Source organism: Plecotus auritus, assembly GCF_963455305.1.
Source record: "Plecotus auritus genome assembly, chromosome: 4".
Taxonomy (NCBI): domain Eukaryota; kingdom Metazoa; phylum Chordata; class Mammalia; order Chiroptera; family Vespertilionidae; genus Plecotus; species Plecotus auritus.
Window position 1 is genome coordinate 117047925 of NC_137775.1, and position 24292 is coordinate 117072216.

The window sequence follows — 24292 nt, forward strand, 5'->3', positions numbered from 1 at the left end:
AGTGTGTGCTGGATTCCCTTCAACAAAGTTATTCAGTAAAAAATGTTAAAATACTGTGTGTCTCAGTGTTTAAATGTTCTCTCAGGAATACATTGATTATGGAAGTATGATAAATCTATAGCTGTTAAAAAGATGAAAAACTAACAAACAAGTAATAAAAAATAGACTAGGTTGAGTGATTTGTTTATCCACTTTCCTGTAACTAAGGAGTAAAGGTTTTTCTTTGATTAGTGTTAGTTGTCTGGCTAGTTCCAGTGGCTCTAAAGCTTCGATATCCAGCAGCCAGAATCCATCTTCAGAAACATGTAACTACATTTCAACAAATGTTTACCCAGTGCTCCCTCACTATATGTCCCATGTTAAGTATTATGTCTTATCAGAGGTGACTAATTCTAATTGGGAACGTGGCATTTTAAACTAAACTATTATGAGGAATGACATCTTAATAGGTTAGGAGAAGGCTTTCTAGCTTTAAGAAATGGCATACATAGGCAGAGAGTGGAGGATGGGCAGGGCTCAGTTCAGGAAAGTGAGAATAGCTGCATGGCAGTGACTAAAAATTGATACTTCTCTCTAGTCAGGACTGGCTGGGAGCTTGGTGTGGTGCCACATTGGTGGAATGGGATGTAACAGCAGCACAGCAGGCTTCCTTCCGGGGCTACACGTGGGACAATCACCTGGGACCCATTCCCAGAGGCTATGATTTAATTGGCCTGTGCTTGGCCTGAGCACTTTGTGTGCAGCCAGGGTGAGACTTGCTGATAAGATCACAACCCGACCACAAATCAAAAGTGGAATGCCATGTTGGGAGGGAGAAACTACCAGCTCTGAGAATCAGTGGAATTCTTTAAGGAGGAAGATAAACAGGATTTGATTCCTGCTTTGAGATCTCAGTTTGTCTTTTTTTTATTTTTATATAATTACTAGAGGCCCAGTGCATGAAATTTGTGCACGGGGGGGGGGGGGGGGTGCGGACGGGAGGGGGATGGTGGGGATGGTCCCCTCCCAATCCAGGACCCCTTGGACATCCCCCTCCTAATCGCTCACCTGCCTGCCTGCCTGGTCGCCCCTAACTGCCCCTCTGCCAGCCTGATCACCCTAACCACCTCTGCCTGCTGGCCTGATTGCCCCTAACTGCACCCCCCCCCCGCCAGCCTGGTCGCTCCCAACTGCCACCCCTGCTAGCCTGGTTGCCCCCAACTGCCCCCCTGCTGTCCTGGTCGCCCCCAACTGCCCCCCTGCTGGCCTGGTTGTCCCCAAATGCCCCCCTGCTGGCCTGGTCGCCCCCAACTGCCCCACCCTGCTGGCCTGGTCGCCCCTCACGGTCCCTCTGCCGGCCTGATTGCCCCTCATTGCCCCCCTCTGCCAGCCTGGTTGCCCCTAATTGCCTCCCCCTGCCGGCCTGGTCACCCCCAACTTCCCCCTTTGCTGGCCTGGTCTCCCCCAACTGGCCCCCCCTGCCGGCCTGGTTGCCCCTCATGGCCCCCCCTGCCAGCCTGATCACCCCCAACTGCCCCCCTGCTGGCCTGGTCACCCCTCACTGCCCCCTCTGTTGGCCTGGTTGCCCCTCACTACCCCCCTCTGCCAGCCTCGTTGCCCCTGCCTTCCTCTGCCTGCCTGGTCACTCCCAACTGCCCCCCCTGCCAGCCTGGTTGCTCTCAACTGACACCCCTGCCGGCCTGGTCATCCCCAACTGGCCCCCCTGCTGGCCTGGTTGCCCCTCACGGCCGCCCCTGCCGGCCTGGTCACCCCCAACTGCCCCGCTGCTGGCATGGCCACCCCTCACTGCCCCCCTCTGCCGGCCTGATTGCCCCTCACTGCCTGCCCCCCTGCCAGCCTGGTTGCCCCTCACTGCCCCCCTCTGCCAGCATGGTTGCCCCTAACTGCCTCCCCCTGCCTGCCTGGTCACTCCCAACTGCCCCCTCCCCACTGGCCTGGTCGCCCCTCACTGCCCCTCCTGCTGGCCTGGTTGCCACCAACTGCCCCCCTTGCCAGCCTGGTTGCCCCTCACTGCTCCCCTCTGCCAGCCTGGACACCCCTCACTGCCCCCCCTGCCGGCCTAGTCGCCCCACACAGCCTGATGTTTAGTTATTTGGTCACCCCTCACTGCCCCCCCTGCCGGCCTGGTCGCCCCACCTAGCCTGCTGTTCAGTTGTTTGGTCATCCCTCACTAACCCCCCTGCTGGCCTGGTTGTCCCTCACTAACCTCCCTGCCAGCCTGGTTGCCCCACGCAGCCTGCTGTTCGGTTGTTACTGTGAGGGTATTCTGACCAATTGCCTATTACCTGTTTATTAGTATAGGTTTTTTTGTTTTCTTTTCAATTATAGTTGACATACAATATTATATATCACTCCAGTGATTAGATATTATAAAACTTGAGTGATTATCCCAAAAAATCTCATACCAAAACACATCATAATTAAAATGCCACAGGTTAAAGACAAAGAGAATCTTAAAAGCAGCAAGAGAAAAGCAGTTAGTTACCTACAAGAGAGCTCCCATACAACTGTCAGCTGATTTCTCAACAGAAACTATACAGGCCAGAAGGGAGTGGCAAGAAATATTCAAAGTGATGAATAGCAAGCAACTACAACCAAGATTACTCTACCCAGCAAAACTATCATTTAGAATTGAAGGCCAGATAAAGAGCTTCACAGACAAGAAAAGCTAAAGGAGTTCATCACCACCAAACAAGTATGACATGAAATGTTAAAGAGATCCTACTTTCACATGAAGAACTGACTGGAGAGGAAAGATACAGGAGAATGCACCTCCAGGCTTTTATTGCTGAAGTGAAGGAAAGAAGAAATGGGCACCTCATCCAAGGCAGAGGATGAAAAGGCATCTGGAGAGAGGTCAACAAGGCTCAGGGGTAGCAGTCTAGAGAGGGGGTTAGAGAGGAAATATCAGTGACAACCGGGGTTCCCACCAGAGAAGAGGTTGTGCAGTGAATGGAGGCAGAGAGCACATGAGCAAGAGTGTACTCGGAGAGGGGGTGGGGGTGCTAATTTATGTTTCAGGCCTGATGTGCTTGAAAAGTACAGAGCCTCTCTGAGATGTCCAGCAGGTGGTGGGACGTGAGGATGGGAGCAGCAAGTGAGGATTCAGGCTGCAAATGAAATAAATGAGTTTACAGGAAAGAGACGGCAAACTCATTCTCTTGGATTCACAAGCAAGAACTGAGTTGCTAATGACTTCATTAATCCCACGTTTAATGTACAATTCATGTCCTAAACAGGATTGCTGTTCATAACAGTTGGGGTGGATTTCGCCCTCATCTTTGTTTACCGTGGTCTCCCAGGAGGTACCAACAAGGGTCAAGCAGACTGGGTTTCTCCAGAAAGCTTTGTTTTTAACACTGCCAGCCTCATTTCCTCCATTTTTCAGTACCACCCATTTCTCCATCTGACCATTTTAGTTCAACATCCTCAAACAACTTAGCCCAGAGGCAAATTTTATTTCAGTTGAGAAACAGCATGCGTCTAATTCAGGTTATTTAGCATAGTTTCAGGTCTATTATTTTAACCAACCACAGAAGCAGGAAGTCATTACAGTTTCCAGTTTGAAGGGTTAAGCCTCTCTCTGATCTGGGTTTATGGAGACAAAAGTCTACGCACTCCGTGTTGGAACTGGAGAGTCCTTCTGGCCTGGTGCCAGAAAGTTAACCGTTTGGAATGCCTTTGCCTTATGCTACTTCAAAGTCCTATTTCAGAATCTTATCTACTTTTTTGCCCCCCTTTTTACTCCCAACATTATAGGCTATGTCAGCCCTGCTCCTCTCCCGCAGGTTGATAATCGTAAACAGACACCCCCTGGGCTAGGTCAGGGATACACTGCAGCTTTGAACACCCTTGTATTAAAAGTTCCAAAGAGTCAGTCCTAGAGCAACACTCATTGGTTTAAAAATATTTGACATATCATTTATAGTTAAACTCAAACTCCTGTGTCTCTAGAGTGACTCTAAGTCTACAATCTCCGCCTTGGGAAGAGAAAGCAGTTGTCTTTTACACTGTCTACTTAAAAGAAGGGTTCGGCAGGAGGAGGCTCTGAGAGTTCAGATGAGGAGCCAGGGACAAGCCTTGGAAAAGCCTTCTGTATGTAATGCAGGATCCAGGGAGGTGAACTCAGTCATAAAGATGCCAGTGAGCACACTCTCCTCCTGTTGTACATTATTCCATCTTCATTACTTCTAAAAAGGAGAGTTCACTTAGGAATTCAAAGTATTATTTTAAAATATTAATCTAGGGCTTAATTTTTTTTAAACTTACTGTCACATGTAATTTGAAGAAATATCTGTCTTGCTAACCTAACTCCATACCTTACACTGAGGCAAATTTTGACCCAAGTCTAGTTCGTGTTCACAGCCTCCTTACCATGCAACAGAGGCATGTGGCATGACTATCTCTCACGAAAGGCAATCTGAGAAGGAAGATGTTATTTTAAAAGAAACACAGAATAGCTCTTGCTAGTATAAGTGCTATGTCATTCTTTTTGAAGTATTCTTTTGTTCTACCTTCTTTTCTTCAATGGTAGCATTTTTAATCTCCATATAAATTTTAAATTCTTTAAAACTAATTATTTACAATACACTTGCTACTTTTCCTTCTTATATTTTTTGCTTGTACACTTTATTCATTCTCTGTCCACTGGCTTTCTTTTTACAGATTCACAGAGAGGAACAAAGAAGGTAATATAAGTGCTGTGCACAGTGGAAGATGAACTTCAGCGTTCTAACCTTAGCCCAATCCAAGTTGCATAAATCTCTTTCATTAAAGAAAAAAATAAGGTTAAAAATCAGGAGTAAGCATAGCATACCTTATGAATAAGTGTATTCCTTACTTGTAGTAATATAATTTGATCAATTTAATTTCTTATTTAAAAAAGCAAGAGAGTAACTGGTAGATAATTCCCATCCCCTCATTATTCTCAAAGCTTGAGTGGAACAGCCCAGGCATATCTTTTTCTTCTCTCCTCTCTGTTCCTTTCCATCACTTCTTGACCACAAGAACACCCTGCTTTGTGCTTTCTGCACTTTAAGAGAAGTGACACCACACCCATTGATGGGTCTTACCCGCCTAGTTCATGAGATTCCCTGGCACTGCTCACAAGCATTTGGTGTCCCCATCTATAGGACCTAAAATGTACGTTCTCTATGAGCTCTTTATTGGTCAACAGAAAATGAAGGTGATGGTGGTAGGAGTTTTAGGAGATGAGGATGGACATCAGCAAGAGCAAGGTCAGACAGAGGGACAGACCACAGTGTTCTTGACAACGTAACATTCAGAGAACTTGAATTTTTACTCTGGAACCACTGGAATATAATAGAAGAGAACTGGAAGCCCATGAAGGGAGGGAGTCTAGAGCAAACAGGAAAGGTTAGTGATGAGGCCTCCTTAGTTTCTTGGGTAAGAAGTGAGAATTGGTAAAGGGAATGTAGAGCAGGAGGAAGAGAGGGGAGATATGAAGCAGATTCAACAGAACTCAGGACCGACCAGATGTGGAAAATGAGGCAAACTGAGGAATCGACGATAATGCTCAGGTTGCTAATTTGGGCAACTGCATTCAAGGTCTTAGCAATGAACGTTATGTCTTAGTTTTGTTATTAAAAAGAGAAGGAAGGTATTTGATGCTTATAAATTACTGATCTTTTACTTATTTATATAATGACTTATCTTCAAATAGAGAACAAAAAACCTTTCATATTTGGAGATGACATACCACTTGCTACATAATAAAGTATTTAGAGTGGAGATTTTTTGGGCCTCAGTCTACTATTCAAAAACTTAATTTTTCATGTATTGTACAGCATGGTGATTATAGTGAATAGTACTGCACTGCATATTTGAAAGTTGCTAAGAAAGTAGATTTTAAAAGTTCTCATCACAAGAAAAATTTTAAACTATGTATGGTGATGGATGTTAACTAACTAAATTTATTGTTGTGATTACTTTGCAATATATACAAATACTGAAATGTTGTATACCTGAAATTAATGTTATATATCAATTATATCTCAATTAAAAATAAAATAAAATTTAAAAAATATGGCATTTTCAAATCTAATTAAACTTTATGTCCTATCATTAACTACTCCCTGATCAACTCCTGTACTCTCTAATCTTACTTCTTTTTGCCTCCACTCCAAGCAAGTTCTTCTAATTGCTGCACCTGAATATGACTAGCATTTTCTTTTTCTTTGACCATGCTATTTCCTGTATTAGGAGATTCACCCATTTATTCCCCATAAGAATTCAAAAAGTGTGCAAGGTGAAGTTAAAAAAAAAAAAAAGCTACATGACTAGTCTTCAAGGAGCTCACAATATAATATGTGTTTGGGCCAAGGCAAAAGCCCAAAGAATACCTTCAGTGCCTTGACCTATAGTTGAGTGGGGCCCAGAGGTATAAATAGAGTCTAATGCTATTCATTAAAGGGAGTTGTCATACTGGAGGGATCAGGTAAGCTTTCATTTGAGATGTCCTTAGAAATTTTAACAGGGACTTTTCCTGTCATTTCCAGAAGGGCAGAGACCATATCTATTTTAATCAGTACTCTATATATAATACTTGGCATAGTACCTGCCATGTGGTAACTGTAGTGTGTGCTGGGGTTGTATGTTCACTCTAAAATTCTAGATGAAAACTGTAGCTTGAACAAAGACACAAAGAGTGGAAAAACAAAAAAGTGTAAGGAATGAACACCATATTTTGCTGGAGCATAGACATCTATTAAAAAGTCAGATATTCCAAAGAAGACTTACAAATGGCCAACAGGTACATGAAAACTCAACTAATCTTCAGAAAAATGCAAATCAAAATCACAATGAGATCTTGACTCATGCCTGTCAGATTAGCTAGCTATTATAAAAATGATAAGAGGCAAATGTTGGCAAGGATGTGGACAAATGGGAAGCCTTGTGCACTGTTGATAGAAGTTCATGTGGCTACTATGGAAAACAGTATGGAGGGTCCTCAAAAAATTTCAAAATAGAACTACCATATGACCCAGCAATTCTACTCCTGGGTATATATCCAAAGGAAATTAAATCAGGATCTTGAAGAGATATCTGCACCCCCTTGTATGCTGCAGCATTGTTTACAATAACCAAGACATGGAAACAACAGAAAATGAAACACACACACACTCACACACAGAAGTATTATTCAGCCATAAAGTAAGAAGAAAATCCTGCCATTTGTGATGACATGGATGAACCTGGAGGGCATTATGCCAAGTGAGATAAGTCAGACAGAGAAAGACAAATACTGTATGATATCACATATGTGGAACCAAAAAAAGCCAAACTCATAGAAACAGAGTAGAATGGTGGTTGGCAGCACCTGAGGGGTGATAGGGGAAATGAGGAGATGTTGGTCAAAGGTACAAACTTTTCAATTATAAAATGAATACATTTTGAGCATCTAATGTATAACATGGTGACTAGGGTTAACAACATTATATATCTGAAAGTTGCTCAAAGGGTAAACTAGTATGTTCTCACCACAAAAAAAGAAAGGGTAATTATATGACATGGTGGCGGTATTAGCAAATGCTATGGTAGTAAGCAAATCAATGCATTACATTATATACCATAATCATACACAATGTTATATCTAAGTAAAAAAATAAATAAAGTTCAAATAAGCAAATCAGGCAGATCAATGTTCTATGATGAAAGGCCTTGAATGGCATTGGCTTAATTCAGTGGGCAATGGAGGGATATGGGAGGCAGGAACCACAGAGAGCTTTTAATTAGGGTCTGGTGGCCTCTGAGGGGCGTTCAGGGAAGAGAAGCAGTAGGCAGAGCAGCCATTTATAGAAAAGAAGATGAGATGTAGGAAAGGAGGCAGAATGTAAGATGATGTCACTGGGGATGGGCACTGAGGCCAACTTGGCAAGATATAACCTTGGACTGGCTATGAGAGAGGGATGAGGGGTCCATGAATGAGAAGACCATGGGGTTCTATGTGGCCCTCATATTGCTTTAAAAATGGAAATAGTTGAGCCCAGCCTGTGTGGTTCGGTGCTTGAGCATTTACCTATGAACTAGGAGGTCGCTGATTCCATTCCCAGTCAGGGCACATGCCTATGTTGCAGGATCGATCCCCAGTAGGGGGCGTGCAGGAGGCAGCCAATCAGTGATTCTTATCATTGATGTTTCTATCTCTCTCTCCCTCTCCCTTCCTCTCTGAAATCAATAAAAATATATTAAGAAAAAACTGAAATGTTGACAACACTGAGAGAAACCCTACATTTTTATATGAATACCTAGACTTCTGGCTTTTTCCTAAAAATTATAAGACTTCAGGACACTGAAGCTACACTTCCATCAGCAACAAGCTGCTGGGCTGAGAGCTGCCCTCAGGTAGATGGCGATGTCCCTCCTCCTCCCCTAGCCCCACCCACCCAGCCAGTTCACCCCTTCCTGTGGCTTGTTGGGGTCATTCAGGTTTTTAAGCTTGTCAATAAAACCTGAGTTTCAAGTCTGAGAGGCCACAGGACTTGTGCCACTCAGCAAATTTGGAAGCCAAGAAGAGGAGCTCTTTTTAAGAAGCAGCTCCCCGGAGATTTAGAAATGCTGAGCCATCCACCTGAGGTCACCGCCTGACCTAATGCACTGCTCTCCTATGTTCTTAGCTCGCTAAGCTTACGCAGAAGTCAGTCTGTAGTTGCTATCTATCTAACAGGGAGAGAACAGAAGATTTTCGCTTCTATCTTTGAGATGAAAAAAGACAAAGTTGAAAAATGTAGGGGGCCTTTGTTACATAACTAAGGGGGAAACAGACATTTTGGCACAGGTGTTTTTAAGGGACAGTGCCTGGCAGTGATTAAGGTAAGATTCAGGAGTCAGATGCTTGGGTTTGAATCCTACTCCTCCTTTGTGTACTAGCTGTGAGATCTTTCGGTCAAAGTATTTACCCTGTTTTGTCATGATTCATGTTTATAAATCAGGATGTTTAGATTAGGGCCTATCAGAGGAAGAGTTTACTCAATGTTAGCTATTATTAGTAGCATCTTCAGAGAAAACAGCTTTCTGTAGCTAACTTTCACTAGTTTCTGACCAAAGGCTAAGCTGGGTACTACAGATTTTAGTGGGAGTTTCTTATGCCCACAATGTGCTTCTAGGTTTGGAAATCATTGGGCCAGCCCCAAAGCTGCTGCTTAATTTTATTTCTTGATTTAGGAACTGTTGGTTATTTCCTTCTTCCTGAGCATGGTCAACAGTTGCCCTAGCCATAAGATCTCACCCTCGATCACGGCTCCAAAGATGAGAACCACCTCTCCTCCAAAAGGGAGATGTGAATTTGCTTTTCAAAGCATCCTCCATGGATCTTGCAACTGCTTCCCTCCTTTACTCCCCAGGGCTCTCTGTAGCTCTAATTGAGTGGAGACTAGTTCTTTCAGTTTTGTGTCATAGTCACTAGACATGCTATGCTATGCAAGGCTATGCTAATTGCACCTGTGGTGAAGCTTAGGGTCTTAAGCTCTGAAACCTAACATAGAAATTCATAAAAATGTTATATTAATAAACACATTTAATCCTGGTTCTGCCACTGTGTAGTTGTGTCAAGTCACTGAACTTCTCTGTGCCTCTTTCCCCACCTTTGAAATGAAGATAATTATACCTACTTGCATCCCATAGCTGTCACAGAGATGAAATACGTGCAATGTGTTTAGCAAAGTGATGGTCAATAGCTTACTAAAGGTGATGTGGAGAAAGTAGTTCACCCCTGGTACAGCAGTAAAGGGTGTTTTGGTTGTAGAAAATTTATAAATAATAAAATTACCATAACTGATGCGTTTTTTCATGATCACTATGCAATTCTAAACAGCAGCAGTGATGTCCTACTCAGTCCCACTAGGGCGGACTGCTCCCACCATCTCCTCCCTTGGTATACCTCTGGTGCCAGTAATACAGTATACTCACATCAGATGAGTTATAAACAAAAGATAAAAAAAAGAAGGAAAGAAAATGCAGGAAATACAATAAGTGCAATGATATAATATATATACACAAAAATAATTTTTTGCGAATATTCATTTGAGTTCCCAATTTTCATCCCATAGCTGTTATTGTTGTTTTTTAATCCTTTTCTGAGGATATTTTTCCATTGATTTTTAGAGAGAGTGGAAGAGAGAGGGAGAGACAGAGAGAAATATGGATGTGAGAGAGACACATTGATTGGTCGCCTCCTGCACACACCCCGATCAGGATCAGGATCAGGGTCTGGGCCGGGGAGGAGCCTGCAACCGAGGAATGTGCTCTTGACCGTAATCGAACCCAGGACCCTTTGTTCCACAGGCCGATGCTCTATCCACTGAGCAAAACCAGCTAGGGCCCCATAGCTGTTGAATAATTGAAAAGTTGACTTAAATTTACCTCCAAGCAACAAAGTTCATTTCCCTTTAATGGCATCATTGAAGAGCATGCCCTTTGGTTATCATAATTCAGTTTGCTGAAATGGTCTTACCGCTACTGATGAACAGGTCTACTAGCTGCTCCTTAGAGAAATCAGCGTCCACTTCAGCTCTCACTATCTCACAAGAGAATCCTGCAGCCATTTGTCTGTGCTGTGGCAAGGGAACAGAATGGTTAGTTCTACGCACATTCAAGTTTTCAAAAAAAGGGAGAGGGTCTGCAAGTCATCGACACCTTCATGCAGAGTGCAAGCTGATGTGCTATGTAATCTTGCAAGCTTTCTTCTGGGCCATGGAAAATGACAGTATGATATTGCTCAACCTATTGATAAACCAAGAAGAGAACTTAGATGGAAATGCTAAGTTCAGAGGAAAAATAAAAGTGGTTTGATTGTCCTCAGCCTTTCAAAAGATTAAAAATCATATTTTAATTAATTAGTTTTATGCATTCAGCACGTCATGTTTTAATGTGAAACACTGGCAAATATTGTATTTATACTCTTATATAGTATTTTACATAGTGTTCATATATTTAAAGCAAGAGATGGCATTTTATGAAAAAGTAAACTCCTTGTTCTATTTTCTACATTAGGTTCAGCATATTAGCTGGGAACAGGATTCCTAGCGTATTTTGTCCCTTGCAGATGTTCTATAATTTTTAGATAATCTTTGAGTTGTCCCAATGCTTATTTTACTTTTCAGTGATTAAAATAGCAATGAATCTCATTAAGGGAATTTTAGAAAATATAAAATAACACCAAAGAGCAAAATAGAAATCACTAAAGTAACCACTGCAAATACCTGCTTCCTTCTCACTTTTTTCTTTGCACAGTTGATGTGTGTATTTGTATGTTTTTTAAGAATCCATGAGTAGCCTGGCTGGTGTGGCTAAGTGGTTGGGCAACCGACCTATGAACCAGGAGGTCACAGTTCAATTCCAGGTCATGGTCCATGCCTGGGTTGTGGGCTTGATCTCCAGCATGGGGCATGCAGGAGGCAGCTGATCAATGATTTTCTCTCATCATTGATGTTTCTATCTCTCTCTCCCTCCCTTCCTCTCTGAAATCAATAAGAATAAAATTAAAAAAAGAATCCATGATTGTAATTTTTATAACCATTGTATATCAGAGAGTATCTTTGACTGTTTATGTAAATGATATCTTGATGAGTATAAATACATTCTTTGATCAACTATCTATATTATTCCATTTTGGAATTCATTGTTTCAAAGAAATTTAGGTAGAGGCTGATCACGTTTACTTGTAAAAAGGAAAATATCCTACCTGGATGCCTACAGGATTAAAAAAAAATCTTTATCCTTACGTATAAGGATCCTTCATCTGAGAACATATAGAGACATAGCATATACTGGAATGGAAAGCCAATGACCTTCTACATAGGGCAAAGGCAGTGAAGTCTGGAGTAAGATGAGGAGAGCAGGTCAGTCTCCCACCTTCATCACCCCAGGGATGAGCTCCCACTCCCAGCCTAATACCTGGGAGAAGCTGTCTTCTTGGAAAGGTCTTACAGTAAAGGATCTGGGCAGGTGAAGTGCCAACCTAACTGATACTACTGGAGGAGCTCATGTATGAAGACTGAGCCACCCACACTTAGAGAAATCCTATCTAATAAAGAGGGAATATGCAAACTGACCATCACTCTGTCACAAAAATGGTGGCGCTCAGTCCCCTCAGCCCCGCTGGAGTCGTCCTTTTAGCCCTCGCCACGGTGAGGGGCAAGCAGGCCCCCGCAGTGAGCAGACAGCAGGGCCCTGCTTATCCCTGGCCACAGCGGCAAGGGGCAAGCAGGCCCCAGCAGAGAGCAGACACCAGGGCCTGCGGCGGCGGCGACAAGCAGGCAGGTCCGCAGAGAGCAGAGAACCATGGGGAGTGGGCCTAAGCTGTCAGTAGGACATCCCCTGAGGGCTCCCAGATTGGAGAGGGTGCAGGTTGGGCTGAGGGACTCCTCCTGCCCCCCGTGCACAAATTTCGTGCACTGGGCCTCTAGTGTTAAACATAAAAGGCTCTGTTTACTCCTTATAATTTGGAATGGAACGATGTAAGGATACACATGCACATGTATCTTTGTGTTGCTGTTCTATTGTGCTCTGATGAAGTTGTCCCTTTGAGATCACTGAAGGCCACATCTTTTGAAGGTGTCTGGGATGGACTTCTGTGAAGACAGTGACTGTGCCCCTGGCTCAGGGAAAGGCAGATTCTGGGATATGAAGGGAAGGCTTGAGGGAAAGGCCTTAGCATGGAAGGAAGAGGGAAGTCCTTCCTACCTAGGGCCTTTAAGACTTGAGCTTTGGCCTCTGAGGAGACCAAGACATGCTTAGAGGAACTCCTGGAAAATGGAGAAAAATGAGGCTTGACTACCAGGTGTCAGACGATGAGCTAAACAGGGAAGTGGTCCTTTAAGGGGCTCCTTATATTGGACTTGGGACTGGGTTTTAGGCTCTGAAAAACAACATATCTGGCAGCCACCACTGATTTTTCTCTAGGTTTGAATACTATTCCACTATTGCCAAACCTTCAATTTTCTAACTAGTATAAATCTTGATTTATTATTTTAATATTAGTAAGATGATAATGGTGTAGTAGGCAGTTAGACAGGCATTAGCACAGCAAGAACAACAGGCCAGGTACCCATGAGTGCCTAGCAATGGACAATTGTAGGGTGGAACCTCGCCCCCAGGGCAATCTTTCCTCCACTAGTATAAAGCTGACCATGTGGTATAGACCCCTGACCTTTCATATCACTGGTCTTGTAGTGTGGACCTCCCTTAACCTGTGGTAGACCTGGCAGGTACCAATCAGTAGAGACCACAACCCTGAAAGGACAGGGACACACCCAGGAAGCTGATGAATATTCTGTTGAGGTCCTCCCTTGGGATCTCCAGATAAATATCCTCAAGACAAGGGACTCAGCACTTGCTCTTGGTCTCCCTTGAACACCCCTCGCCTTTGCCCACCTCCTTCTTTCCCCAAGGTGCTCCCTCTCCCTTTGCCTCCCCAACCCACTCTATCTCTTGTATTTGTCTTGGTTCTGGATTCTTTCTTAGCCAGAACTCAAGTACTGAGGTTGCTGAACTGAGGTTCAATTGCCAGTAACAGTTTCACCAACATTAGAAGGGTATTAAAAGTGTTTTCCTACCTATTTTCCAGTTGGCTGCTAATAAGTAGGCCTAACAGTCTCTTGCCCCTATAATGGTAGGAAAAAGTTTTTCTAGATTCTTGCCAAAGGGAGACTTCAGTTCTATTTTTCTGTTTTTGTGAAGTTTTGTCACTTTTCAAAAGTACTTTAGAGGGAAATAGCATGTTAGGTACTGCTAGCCAGGTCCAATTTTAAACCATAAATCCTGAGCTCTCCAAGTTAATCTCAAACTGCCATGACTTATTGGGTGGAACTTCTCTCACAAGGAACAGACTGTTTTGCACCAGCGAAACTAAATACAGAATTTCAAGATCTACTGAATGTGCTACTCTGAGATTTTCAAGTAGTATTGCTCTTTAATCTTGTCTTATTTCTGAAAACAAGAGTGCTCTCTGTTTATTATAGCTATCCTGTCAAACTGCCTGTACTTTCTTAAGATTGATTTTGAGATCATATAACAGCTAGAGACCCAGCTTCACAGATAAGCTGCCTTCAATCTCAATACCTCATCTGTTCTCAGACTGTGGGGGTTTGACAAATATAAGCAGGAAACATTCCATTTAAAATTTCAGCCATTCACTAGGAGTAAGCATTTTGTGTTCACATAGACTAATATCCTTTCTGGAAAAAGGTAAACTATAAATAAGTGAACTAAGTAAGTAAAAATAAAGGGAAAAACAAATGTATAAACTTCCAGGTCATTCATACTAATACTTTATAATGAATGCCATTAGTAGGTTTCTTCTCATTTCGGGTATTATCAGTTTTTTTTGTTAATGTTCTTTTGTCTATCTCATCAAATGATATAATTGTGTTGGTTACCATATAAGATTTGAACCCCCCCAAAAAATAATTGCTGGGAGCCTATTGTTCTACCGAGACTGGTGAAAACATGCAAAGCTATGCCAAGAAAACATTTATCTATTCTAGCATTATCATTTATATTTCTCTAAATAGCAAGGTCTGAGGTATAATAAGTATACATGCTACGTGCTTCCAGCAGAGGGCACTAAAGATAGACAGTAGGTAGATGGAAAGTAGACAGATTTTTGGGGGTGGGAGTTAAATATTATAATCGTGTTGAAATGAGATATGTTCTTTGAAAAATAAAATCAAAGTTAACTTCTAAAAGGTGAATTGCAGTTGTCAGAATTATCCCTAAGTGCATGCTTACAGTGTGGCCTTTTGGCTTATTCGAAAAGGGACACGCCTTATTATCACAATTGGTACCAATCCCTTTTATTATTGTCTTCACAGCCTATTCAGAAAGCTCTTACCACACATCAATTAGTGCTTTGTGAGGCAAATGAATTCTGGATTAAATGGGAACAATGACCTCAATAAAGGCCCATCCATACTTTTATTTTTTCCCTCCACAGTGTTTTTCTGCAGAAAGGAGTTTACCAGAAGAGCTAGAGTTTCCACTATGGTCAATGTGGCACCTGTAACGTGGCTTCAGACTAGTGGCATAATTTTAAAGCAATAAACTTAACCTTTTATTTGAAGTTTTATTTGTCAGAGTCTGAGGAAAAGCTTCTACTGTCTATTTTAAGCCAGATTGTGGCAAGATGTTGAACTCAAAAAAGAATGAAAAATAAAAGGTCTTCCCCAAGCCAATAAAATTGGAATGGCTATAGCTTAAGGTATCATGCTTTATAGCTAGTGTTGCTGATAACATTGTAATAATCTGCCTATTTTTAGCAGGAAACGAGTAAAGGAAAGACTAGATGATATAGGCATGCTATTTATACAGCTTTGCTAATTTAACACTTTCCAAATCTGTTCCCCACTGATTAATGGGGGAAGGGACTGGACAAGGCCACTGCAAGGGTGCCAAACCTTAATATGTAAACTCCTAGACAAAGGAGCATATGCTCTGGGCTCTTGGTTTTTACCCTCTAGTTCTCTTGGAACTCCTGATGCAGGGGGTACGCTCCTCTGCATTCGCCCATGTGGCTCATGCCCATGGGGGACCCACACAATGGACTGATGGACTTTAATTAGCCTGAATGCTGAACTAGACCCGGCTGCAACATGGAACGAAAGCTCTGGACACTGGCCCTCTTTTTGGCTTTACTGGAATCCCAGCTGCCCCTCTTTCAGGACTGGGTTAAGGGACATGAGACTTTTTAACCCGAGGAATGTAACTCCATGTAAGTAAAGCCTTTCACCACATCTCATTCTCTTGTGAGGGCTTCTGAAAATGCTTACGTCAGTGATACCCCAAGAACCTCACACCTAGTCATGTCAGAAATCTGGCCCATAAATTTCTCCAGCAACATTACCACTGTTATTAGCTAGTTATTAATGATAAGAAAGGAGCAAAGGGGAGGCCGGACATTATAAGCATGGCCACCTGGGCAGCTTCAACAGGAAGCTGCAATTTCATACTCCCCATGGAACCACTGGTCCATTCCCTGCAGACCATGGGGGAAGGGGAAGATGGAGCATGCACAGTGAATCCAGGTGATGTAGGGAAGGTGCCTGTCAGTCTAGCCTGGAACAAAAATAACTGGCCAGAGGGGGTGGAACCATGGCAAGTGTGCAAAATCTTAGAAAGTTAAAATTCTGTGACAAAGGAATTCTCTCACTCTTGGCTCTCTTGTTTCTCAGGCTTTGCTCCTGCCTATGTTCCTAGAAGCCACATGGCAGACCCCACAAAGCAATGGACTGATGGACTGCAGCTGGGAACACAAGTAAGCTAGCTTGATGCTGGATTGGACTATGCAAACATGGGATGAAAACTCTGGGCAATGGCCTTAATGCTAGCTCTGCTAAAAGCAAAGTGGGACTTATTTCATTGGTGGGAGGGAAGGAAATAAGACCTTGGAAACTCAGGGGTCTAACCCATGCAAATAAATATCACTCATTTTCCTGTGCGAGTCTCAAAAAATTCCTTTTTTCTTGTGACATCGCAAGGAGCCCATGGCCCCTAGCAACAGATGGGGACACGGAGAGCTCCCCACCGATAACACTAGGACTGTAATTCTGACATCTTTGACACTCAATTTTAAACAAATAGTTCACATATGACTTTACAGTCCCAGATGACAGTTACTACCAGTTTATTAATATTAAATCCCCCAAACAATATTGGCACATTCAGCATCAGAAATCACAAAACTGGAGTCCTTCTTGTTAGAACAGGTTTTAACCATTTGCTAAGGTTCCTCTTAATAAAATAGGTATAAGAGAATAAAATTCAAGAGAAATTACAGTGCACACATGGGCACACACATATTTTCTGTTTTTAAAACTTACTTAATTGAAACTGTAAAAGCCAAGCTCAGACTTGGCTACTAAAATCAAATAAAGCTAGGCCCTCATTTATTAATACAGTCATAATAATTTGGGTATGTATTATAGCTATTTAAAAAGAACAATCTAGAGATATCTTGAACATAACCCTCCCTTGTCACCCAGGCTCCGCTCTTATGAACTCCTCCTGCTCCAGCCCTCCTCTGGGCTGACACTAGCCCAACTGGCCAGAATCTTCCACTACAACCACAGGAACCTAAAGATCCACTGGTGTTGAAGCCACCTCTTCTTCACATGAAGAAACCAGCTTCCTCCTTCCACTGGGACCTTACCCAGCCTTGCTCTTCTACACCCTGAAAAAAATCAGGCCGGACCTTGCCATTTGCTACAGAGATTGATGGAGCTATGGTGGGCTTAGATACAAAACCATCACTAATGACCTTATTTTTATGGAAAAATAGAAACTTTATCTTGGAATGTATGAAGATTAAGTATAATCTCCCAGCAAAGATTGGAGTGGACAGCCAATAGATGGAAGAATCTCATGGATTATGTCCTGAGGGATTCAGAGCCCTACATGTTAAAATAGGGCTTATATTAGGGTGACCTAATCAAGTATTTTTCTAATATAATCATTAGTAGTCACTGAATTATTAAAATAAAAAATTAAGAATAAGCACAAAAACAAACAAACCATCCAATTGGAAAATGGGCAAAGGACCTGAATAGACACTTCTCCAAAGAGAACACACAGATGGCCAACAGACATATGAAAAGATGCTCAACATCACTAATCATCAGAGAGATGCAAATTTAAACCACAATGAGATATCACCTCATGCCTGTCAGAATGGCTATCATCAATAAATCAACAAACAAAAAGTGTTGGTGAAGATATGGGAGCCTTGTGCACTGTTGGTGGGAATGCAGATTGGTGCAGCCACTGTAGAAAACAGTATGGAGTTTCCTCAAAAAAATTAAAAATGGAACTGCCTTATGACACAGCAATTCTACTTCAGGGTTTTTATCCACAGAAACCCTAAACACTAATTTGAAAGAATATATGTACCCCTCTGTTCATTGCAGTGTTATTTACAATAGCCAAGATTTGGAAGCAGCCCAAGTATCCATCAATAGATGAGTGGATAAAAAAGCTGTGGTACATTTACATAATGGGATACTTCTGGGCTATAAAAAGGAAGAAAATTGTACCCTTTGTGACAGCATGAATGGACCTGGAGAACATTATGCTAAGCGAAATAAGCCAGTCAGAGAAATACAAGTACCATATGATTTCACTCATATGTGCAATTTAATGAACAAAGTGAACTATCAAGCCAAATAGAAACAGACTCATGGATAAAGAGCAGGCAAACAGCTCTGGTAGAGAGGGTGTTGGGGAGGGGGGTTGAGAAAAAAAAAGAGAGAACTCATGGACATGGACAAAAGTATGGTGATTTCCAGGGATGGGGTGCAGGGGGTAGAGGGTAGGTAGAGGTAGAAGAAGGCATAGAGGGGATACATGGTGATGGAAAAAATAAAATAAAATAAAAAATAAAATAAAAATTAAGAATAAGCTAATTAAAATTACAAATTGGTTAAGAGATACATTTGAGCTAATGCAAAAAGTTCAACTGTTATAATTAGTGATTAAAAACTCAAATAAGTTAAATGTGTCCTTATTAATTCAAGCATAGAGATTTAAAATGTATTTGTATTTATTTAACTATTTAATGATTTAAAAATAACATCATTTATTTTAAAAGCCTGACTTAAAGTCTTCACTCCATTTGGTTTTCTGCGTAAGGCTTTAATACATGCATTTTATAGAACACATTTACATACATAGTGAGAACTGGCTACTGCAATTCTTTCTTAACCAACAGGTTAATAACTAGTATAAATTATAATTATATACATGAGAATGGAAGACAGCCTAAGTTCAACTCCTTAGGTTCCACCACTTCCTGAGGTTCTTAAGCAAATTATTTTGCATCTTGGTTTATTCATCTGTAAATGGGAGTAACTGGTATAAGTACTCAGAGAATGGGACAATCTATATACTTAAAACAGAACTTGGCATATAATAAATACTCATTAAAAGTCAGGTATCACTAGGCTTGCTTTTTATTGTACAAATTTTCAACAATTCAAAGACATATCAGTGTGCCTATAATTACTGTGGCACTAAGTGGCTATGTCACTCTCTGGCTCAAATCCGACCAGTGGCTTCCTATCACACCTGGACTAAAATTCAAAGTCCCTGCCATGAACAAAGTGAACTACCAAGCAAAAACAGAGACAGACTCATGGATAAAGAGCAGGCAAACAGCTCTGGCAGAGAGGGTGTTGGGGAAGGGGGGTTGAGGGGAAAAAAAAGAGAGAGAGAACTTACGGATATGGACAAAAGTATGGTCCATGACCTAGCTTCTGGTTCCCTCTCAGAGCTCATTGCCAGGCTAGGTATTTTTGTACCTGCTATTCCCTCTGCTTGAAACACCCTCCACAAGGCCTTCACTTCATGTGGTCTTCCATTTACATGTCACCACAGAAAGGTCTTTCCTACCAACTCCATCCAAAAGCACTTTCTGCCATTCCTTCCACTAGTGCTTTATTTCCTTTCCTGCTTTATTTTCCTCTATAGCTGTAATTTGTGCTGGCCTCACATTATATGTATGTATGCATTTGTTTTTTTAATATGTCTTCCCCACTAGAATGTAAGGTCCATGCATTTAGGGAATGCATCTTATTTACACATAGCTATATCCTACATTCCTAAAACTGCCTGCATTTAGGAGGCTCTCAATAAATAGCCATCAAACAACTGAATTAAATAACTAAATAAGATACAAATATGCATAACATATGGTCTATCTCCTTAAGGGGTTTATACTCTTTTATGGTAGAAGAAACATTGATAACTATTATAATATACTAGTGGCCTGGTGCACGTGCACGGGGGGGTGGGGGGGTGCGGGTCCTCAGCCCGGCCTGCACCCTCTTCAATCTGGGACCCCTTGAAGGATGTCCTACTGCCGGTTTACAGGGATTGGGCCTAAACTGGCAGTTGGACATCCCTCTCACAACCCGGGACTGCTGGCTCCAGCCGCTCACCTGCCTGCCTGCTTGATTGCCCCTAACCACCCTGCCTGCTGGCCTGCTCACCCCCAACTGCCCCCCGCCACCAGCCTGCTCGCCCCCAACTTCCCCTTCTGCTGGCCTGCTCGCCTCCACCTTCCCTCCCCACTGGCCTGCTCACCCCAACTGCCCCCTGCTGGCCTGCTCACTCCAAACTGCCCCCTCTTGTCCTGATCACCTCCAACTGACCCCCACTGAGGGCCTGCTCACCCCCAACTGGCCCCCTGCTGGTCTGCTTACCCCCAATGGCCCCTGCCATCCCATCCTGGCCTGATCACCCCCCGGCAACCCTTTTTTTTTCAGTGCCTCCTTGAGTGGAGGCCAGGGCTGGCTGGAAGCAAGTATTTAGGATTTATTTATCTTCTATAATTAAAATTTTGTAGCCTTGAGCAGAGGCCAGGGCCGGCCAGGGTGGGCAGGAAGCTTGGCTTCCTCCGTCACCGGGGGCAACCAAAGCCTCCTGCTTGCTCCAGCTCCGTGGCTGCTGCCATTTTTGTTGGGATTTATTTATCTTCTATAATTTAAACTTTGTAGCCTTGAGTGGAGGCCAGGGCCGGCCAGGGCAGGTGGGAAGCTTGGCTTCCTCCATTGCTGGGGCAAAAAAGCCTCCTGCTTGCTCCAGCTCCGTGGCCGGCCGCCATCTTGATTGGGTTAATTTGCATACTTGCTCCTGATTGGCTGGTGGGTGTGGCTTGTGGGCATAGTGGAGTGATGGTTAATTTGCATGTTTCTCTTTTATTAGTGTAGATTATTGCCTCACTTTAAATTTTGAAGTGATTGCTAAAATGAATTTAGTTTTTATCTTCATCCAAGAGTTAATTGTTAGATTAAAAAAGCCCTTTCTGTATACTCATTAAATTGAGAACAGAGGTAACAACAGTATTCATCTAGTCTCTGGTTTGTTGGTCACTGATAGTCAAACTATATCTTATGCATCAGGAGGTACATGCTTAATTGCAATTGGAATGTGACTAGCAAATATTTCATTTGACAGCTCTACTCAGACAAGGCTAATATGCACTTGTAATTCAGCTGCATTGCTTTTCTATTCATTTAATCATCTAAACAGGTGAATGAGAAGCTCTGAGTCATAATCTTGTCTGGTACAGAGATGCTGAGGAGGAGGAGGTAGGAGGAAGTGGTTGTAGGAACTGACTCCACGGAGAGCATGAGGCTCACATTCCTGAAACTAGTTGGTGACACAACTCCACCCTTCATTTATACAAAGGAATGAGACAGATCTCCTTCCCATCTGTATAAAACCCAAAGGCTTACTTGTATGCACTAGAGAAAGAAGAACAACTAGCAAAGAAAAAAAGTGAAAGTATCAGATTGAGATGACACCATCTCTCCTAAATTGTAAGGCTTTTGAATGTTTCCATTCGACTGTAGCTGCTTTTACAGGTAATCCCAACCAGATCAATAAATGGCTTTCAATGCTTGTCTTCCTCAGGACTTCTGGCTAGTCCTGATGATCAAACAGCAGGACTTATACCTGCTAATTATGTCAAAATTCTTGGTAAAAAAAAAAAGAGGTAGAAAAACACTGGAATCCATTATGATTTCCAAAGCAGCAACGATCTTTGACCAACACACCACCAATTAAAGGAGCCACAGCTGCTGATTCTTTGGAGGCTGCCTTTGAATCCATTTTTGTTGCAATTAGTAAGGATCCAGTTGCACCTGATGCCAATAGGAAACGTGGAGATAAATAAAATCTTTGATATCTTTCATGTTTGCTTGCACTTGAACTATAATTTTTTGAAAAATTAGAAATTTATAATTTCTTACAAATAAATTATTCTACAATCCAATGAATACATTTAATAATTGCTATTCCAGGTGTTTTGCTGCTAGAAATTGTTAAAGTTGTATGCTAGTATGTTGGCCCAGTGACCTGGTGATATTTTACAAATTACTGGACACAAGAATGTTTGTTTCACCTAGATTTTAAGATTATAAAAACTGGTATAGCTTCATTTTATTTAAAATCCTATGTTTACTGAAAGAGTAAGAGTGATGAACTACAAAATATACTATTTGCTCCAGTAGGGATTATTAATGCTTTTTAAAATTCTATATTAATTGTCTTAGAATCCTCAGAAATTGAGTGCTAACATATGAGAACAGAAAAAAAGGCTAACTTTTTACAACTTCAATTAGCCTATCTAATAAAAGGGCAATATGCAAATTAACTATCACTCCATCACAAAGATGGCGGCACTCAGCCCTGCTGGAGTCCCCCAGTCCCGGGAGGGAGGGGCAGCTGCTGAGAGCGGGCAGCAAGAGCGGCCTAGCGGAATGCTTGCTTCATTGCTGCAGCGACGAGGCAAGCATTCCAGCTGCGGATGGGCCTCTGGGCCACGGAGAGCCTCTCTGGGCAGCGGGTGTGGAGCGGCAAGGCCCTGCAGAGAGCTACTGGTGCACAGATTCGTGTGCAGGGCTACTAGTATTAAATAATAAAAATTTTCTGATGACACACACAATTTCTTTTCATCAGGAGCAAATATACCAATTCATGGTCAATGAACACAATTTTTGTAAAGGGTCATATTCAAACCCATTCATTGTTTTAAAAAAGCCTTCCAAATTAAGGCAGTAAACAAAATGATTGTTTAATGTTTTACACCCATCAATATATCTTAGTTTTAAATAGATCTCACACACACAGACACCACCTATATCAGGGAACACATAATCCTGGCTTCATCACTCACTAGCTATGTGGCCTTGTAGCTATTTTACCTCTTTCTGCTTCAGTTTACTAGTCTATAAAATGGGTGATATTATCTACCTCAGAGGGATGTTTTCCGGAATAAATAAGACATATTGCCTGGCATGTAATGAGCACAGTCAAACCTTGATTCTCAAATGTCTCCCATCCTGAACAATTCAGTTCTCAACCAAGTTGTTTACGGAAAACATGTCTCCGTTTTGGAACACAACTTCAGTTCTTGACCTGACAATCCTTTCATGCTGATGTTATCAAAAAGCTTCTCTCAGGTCACAAATAAAGGGGAGAATGTTTGTCAGTTTACTGCTAAATCTTATGTTGTTAACATCTCAGAAAATTGTGCTATGAATATTTTTGTTTTGTTTTTTCCTTTTGTTGCTGGTGAAATGGATGATTAGCACGATTTTGAAACATAAAAAGCCATCAAGGGTGCTGATATTGGTAAGGGTATGCAAGTGCTTACCAAACAAAGATCACGGGCAATAGAAGAGACAGAAAAACTGTTGATTTGTATAAACAAAAAGCAGTTAGCTGGTGGCAGTATTTCGGAGGCAATGGTATGTGAACAAGTGAAGCTGCTGCACCCTTGGAACGAGGGCTGAAAGTGATTTAAGGCCAGTAGGGAGTCGTTTAATAAATTTCAGAAAAGAAGTGTTTGTTTATAGATTAAATGCTACATTAGACATGTACTGTATATAAGAAAGGTTAAAGCAGGGAATGATTTGGGGGTCTCGAACAGATTAATTCAATTTACTTTATTTCTAATGGGGGAAAAATGATTTGGTTTTTGAACAAACCGCGTCTCAAACAGCCTTCCAGAATGAATTCGAGAACCGAGGTTCCACTGTACTAAACAAAGCGTTACATTTATCCACTTTGTATTGAGAATATGCTACTTCCTCTTGATAACCATACTCCCTACTTCTGCCTTTCAGTACTAGAGCTGCCTAATATTAACAGGGCTGTGCAGCCAAAAACCACATGTGCCAGTCCCACCTGGACATGTGTCTAAGTTCTGGTCCGTGGGTGTGGGCAGGAATCATGTGTGCAACCCCCCTGAAAGGCAGAGGCTTGCCCTCCAGGCTGTCTTCCCTTGTGCATGAGCCTGGTTATGCAGTGGTGACTCTCAGGGGATACAGTAGCCCCAAGAGAAGGTCTCCCAGCACCTTCACCCTCCCCGGATCTGTCACCTGCTAGGCCTTCGGTATTTGAGAAAAATAAACTTCTCACACTGTGTAAGCTGTAATTTTTTGATTTCTGTTAAAGTGGCTACATCAATACACTAACTAATGCTTAGACATTTACTGATTTTTCAATTATAAACGTTTATAGCAAGGCATCTTGATATTTACAGCCATTCTCTTCCATATTGATTAGTTATTTGAAGTCAAGTACTAGTTAGGGACAGACCATTTCCTCTTGCTCTTATTTTAACACTCACAGATGGGGAAATGGAGACAGGACAGATAAAACAAGGCCCAACAGTGTGGGCAATCTGCAGCCAGTTTGTAACTAACATCTTCTCCAGCCAAGGACACAGAATAAATGGTTAAAGAAAACCTCCCTAATGAGAGAATGCAAAAAGGGA

At 42.1% G+C, this 24292-nt stretch overlaps 1 protein-coding gene across 1 annotated transcript in view; it reads right to left on the reverse strand.

The window, feature by feature from the left end:
• The window catches only part of CTTNBP2 (cortactin binding protein 2), a 194806-nt gene that overhangs the window by 40714 nt on the left and 129800 nt on the right, over positions 1-24292 (reverse strand). The window contains 1 exon segment of the mRNA XM_080666006.1: positions 10472-10571. Coding sequence (XP_080522132.1) covers positions 10472-10571 — 100 coding nt within the window.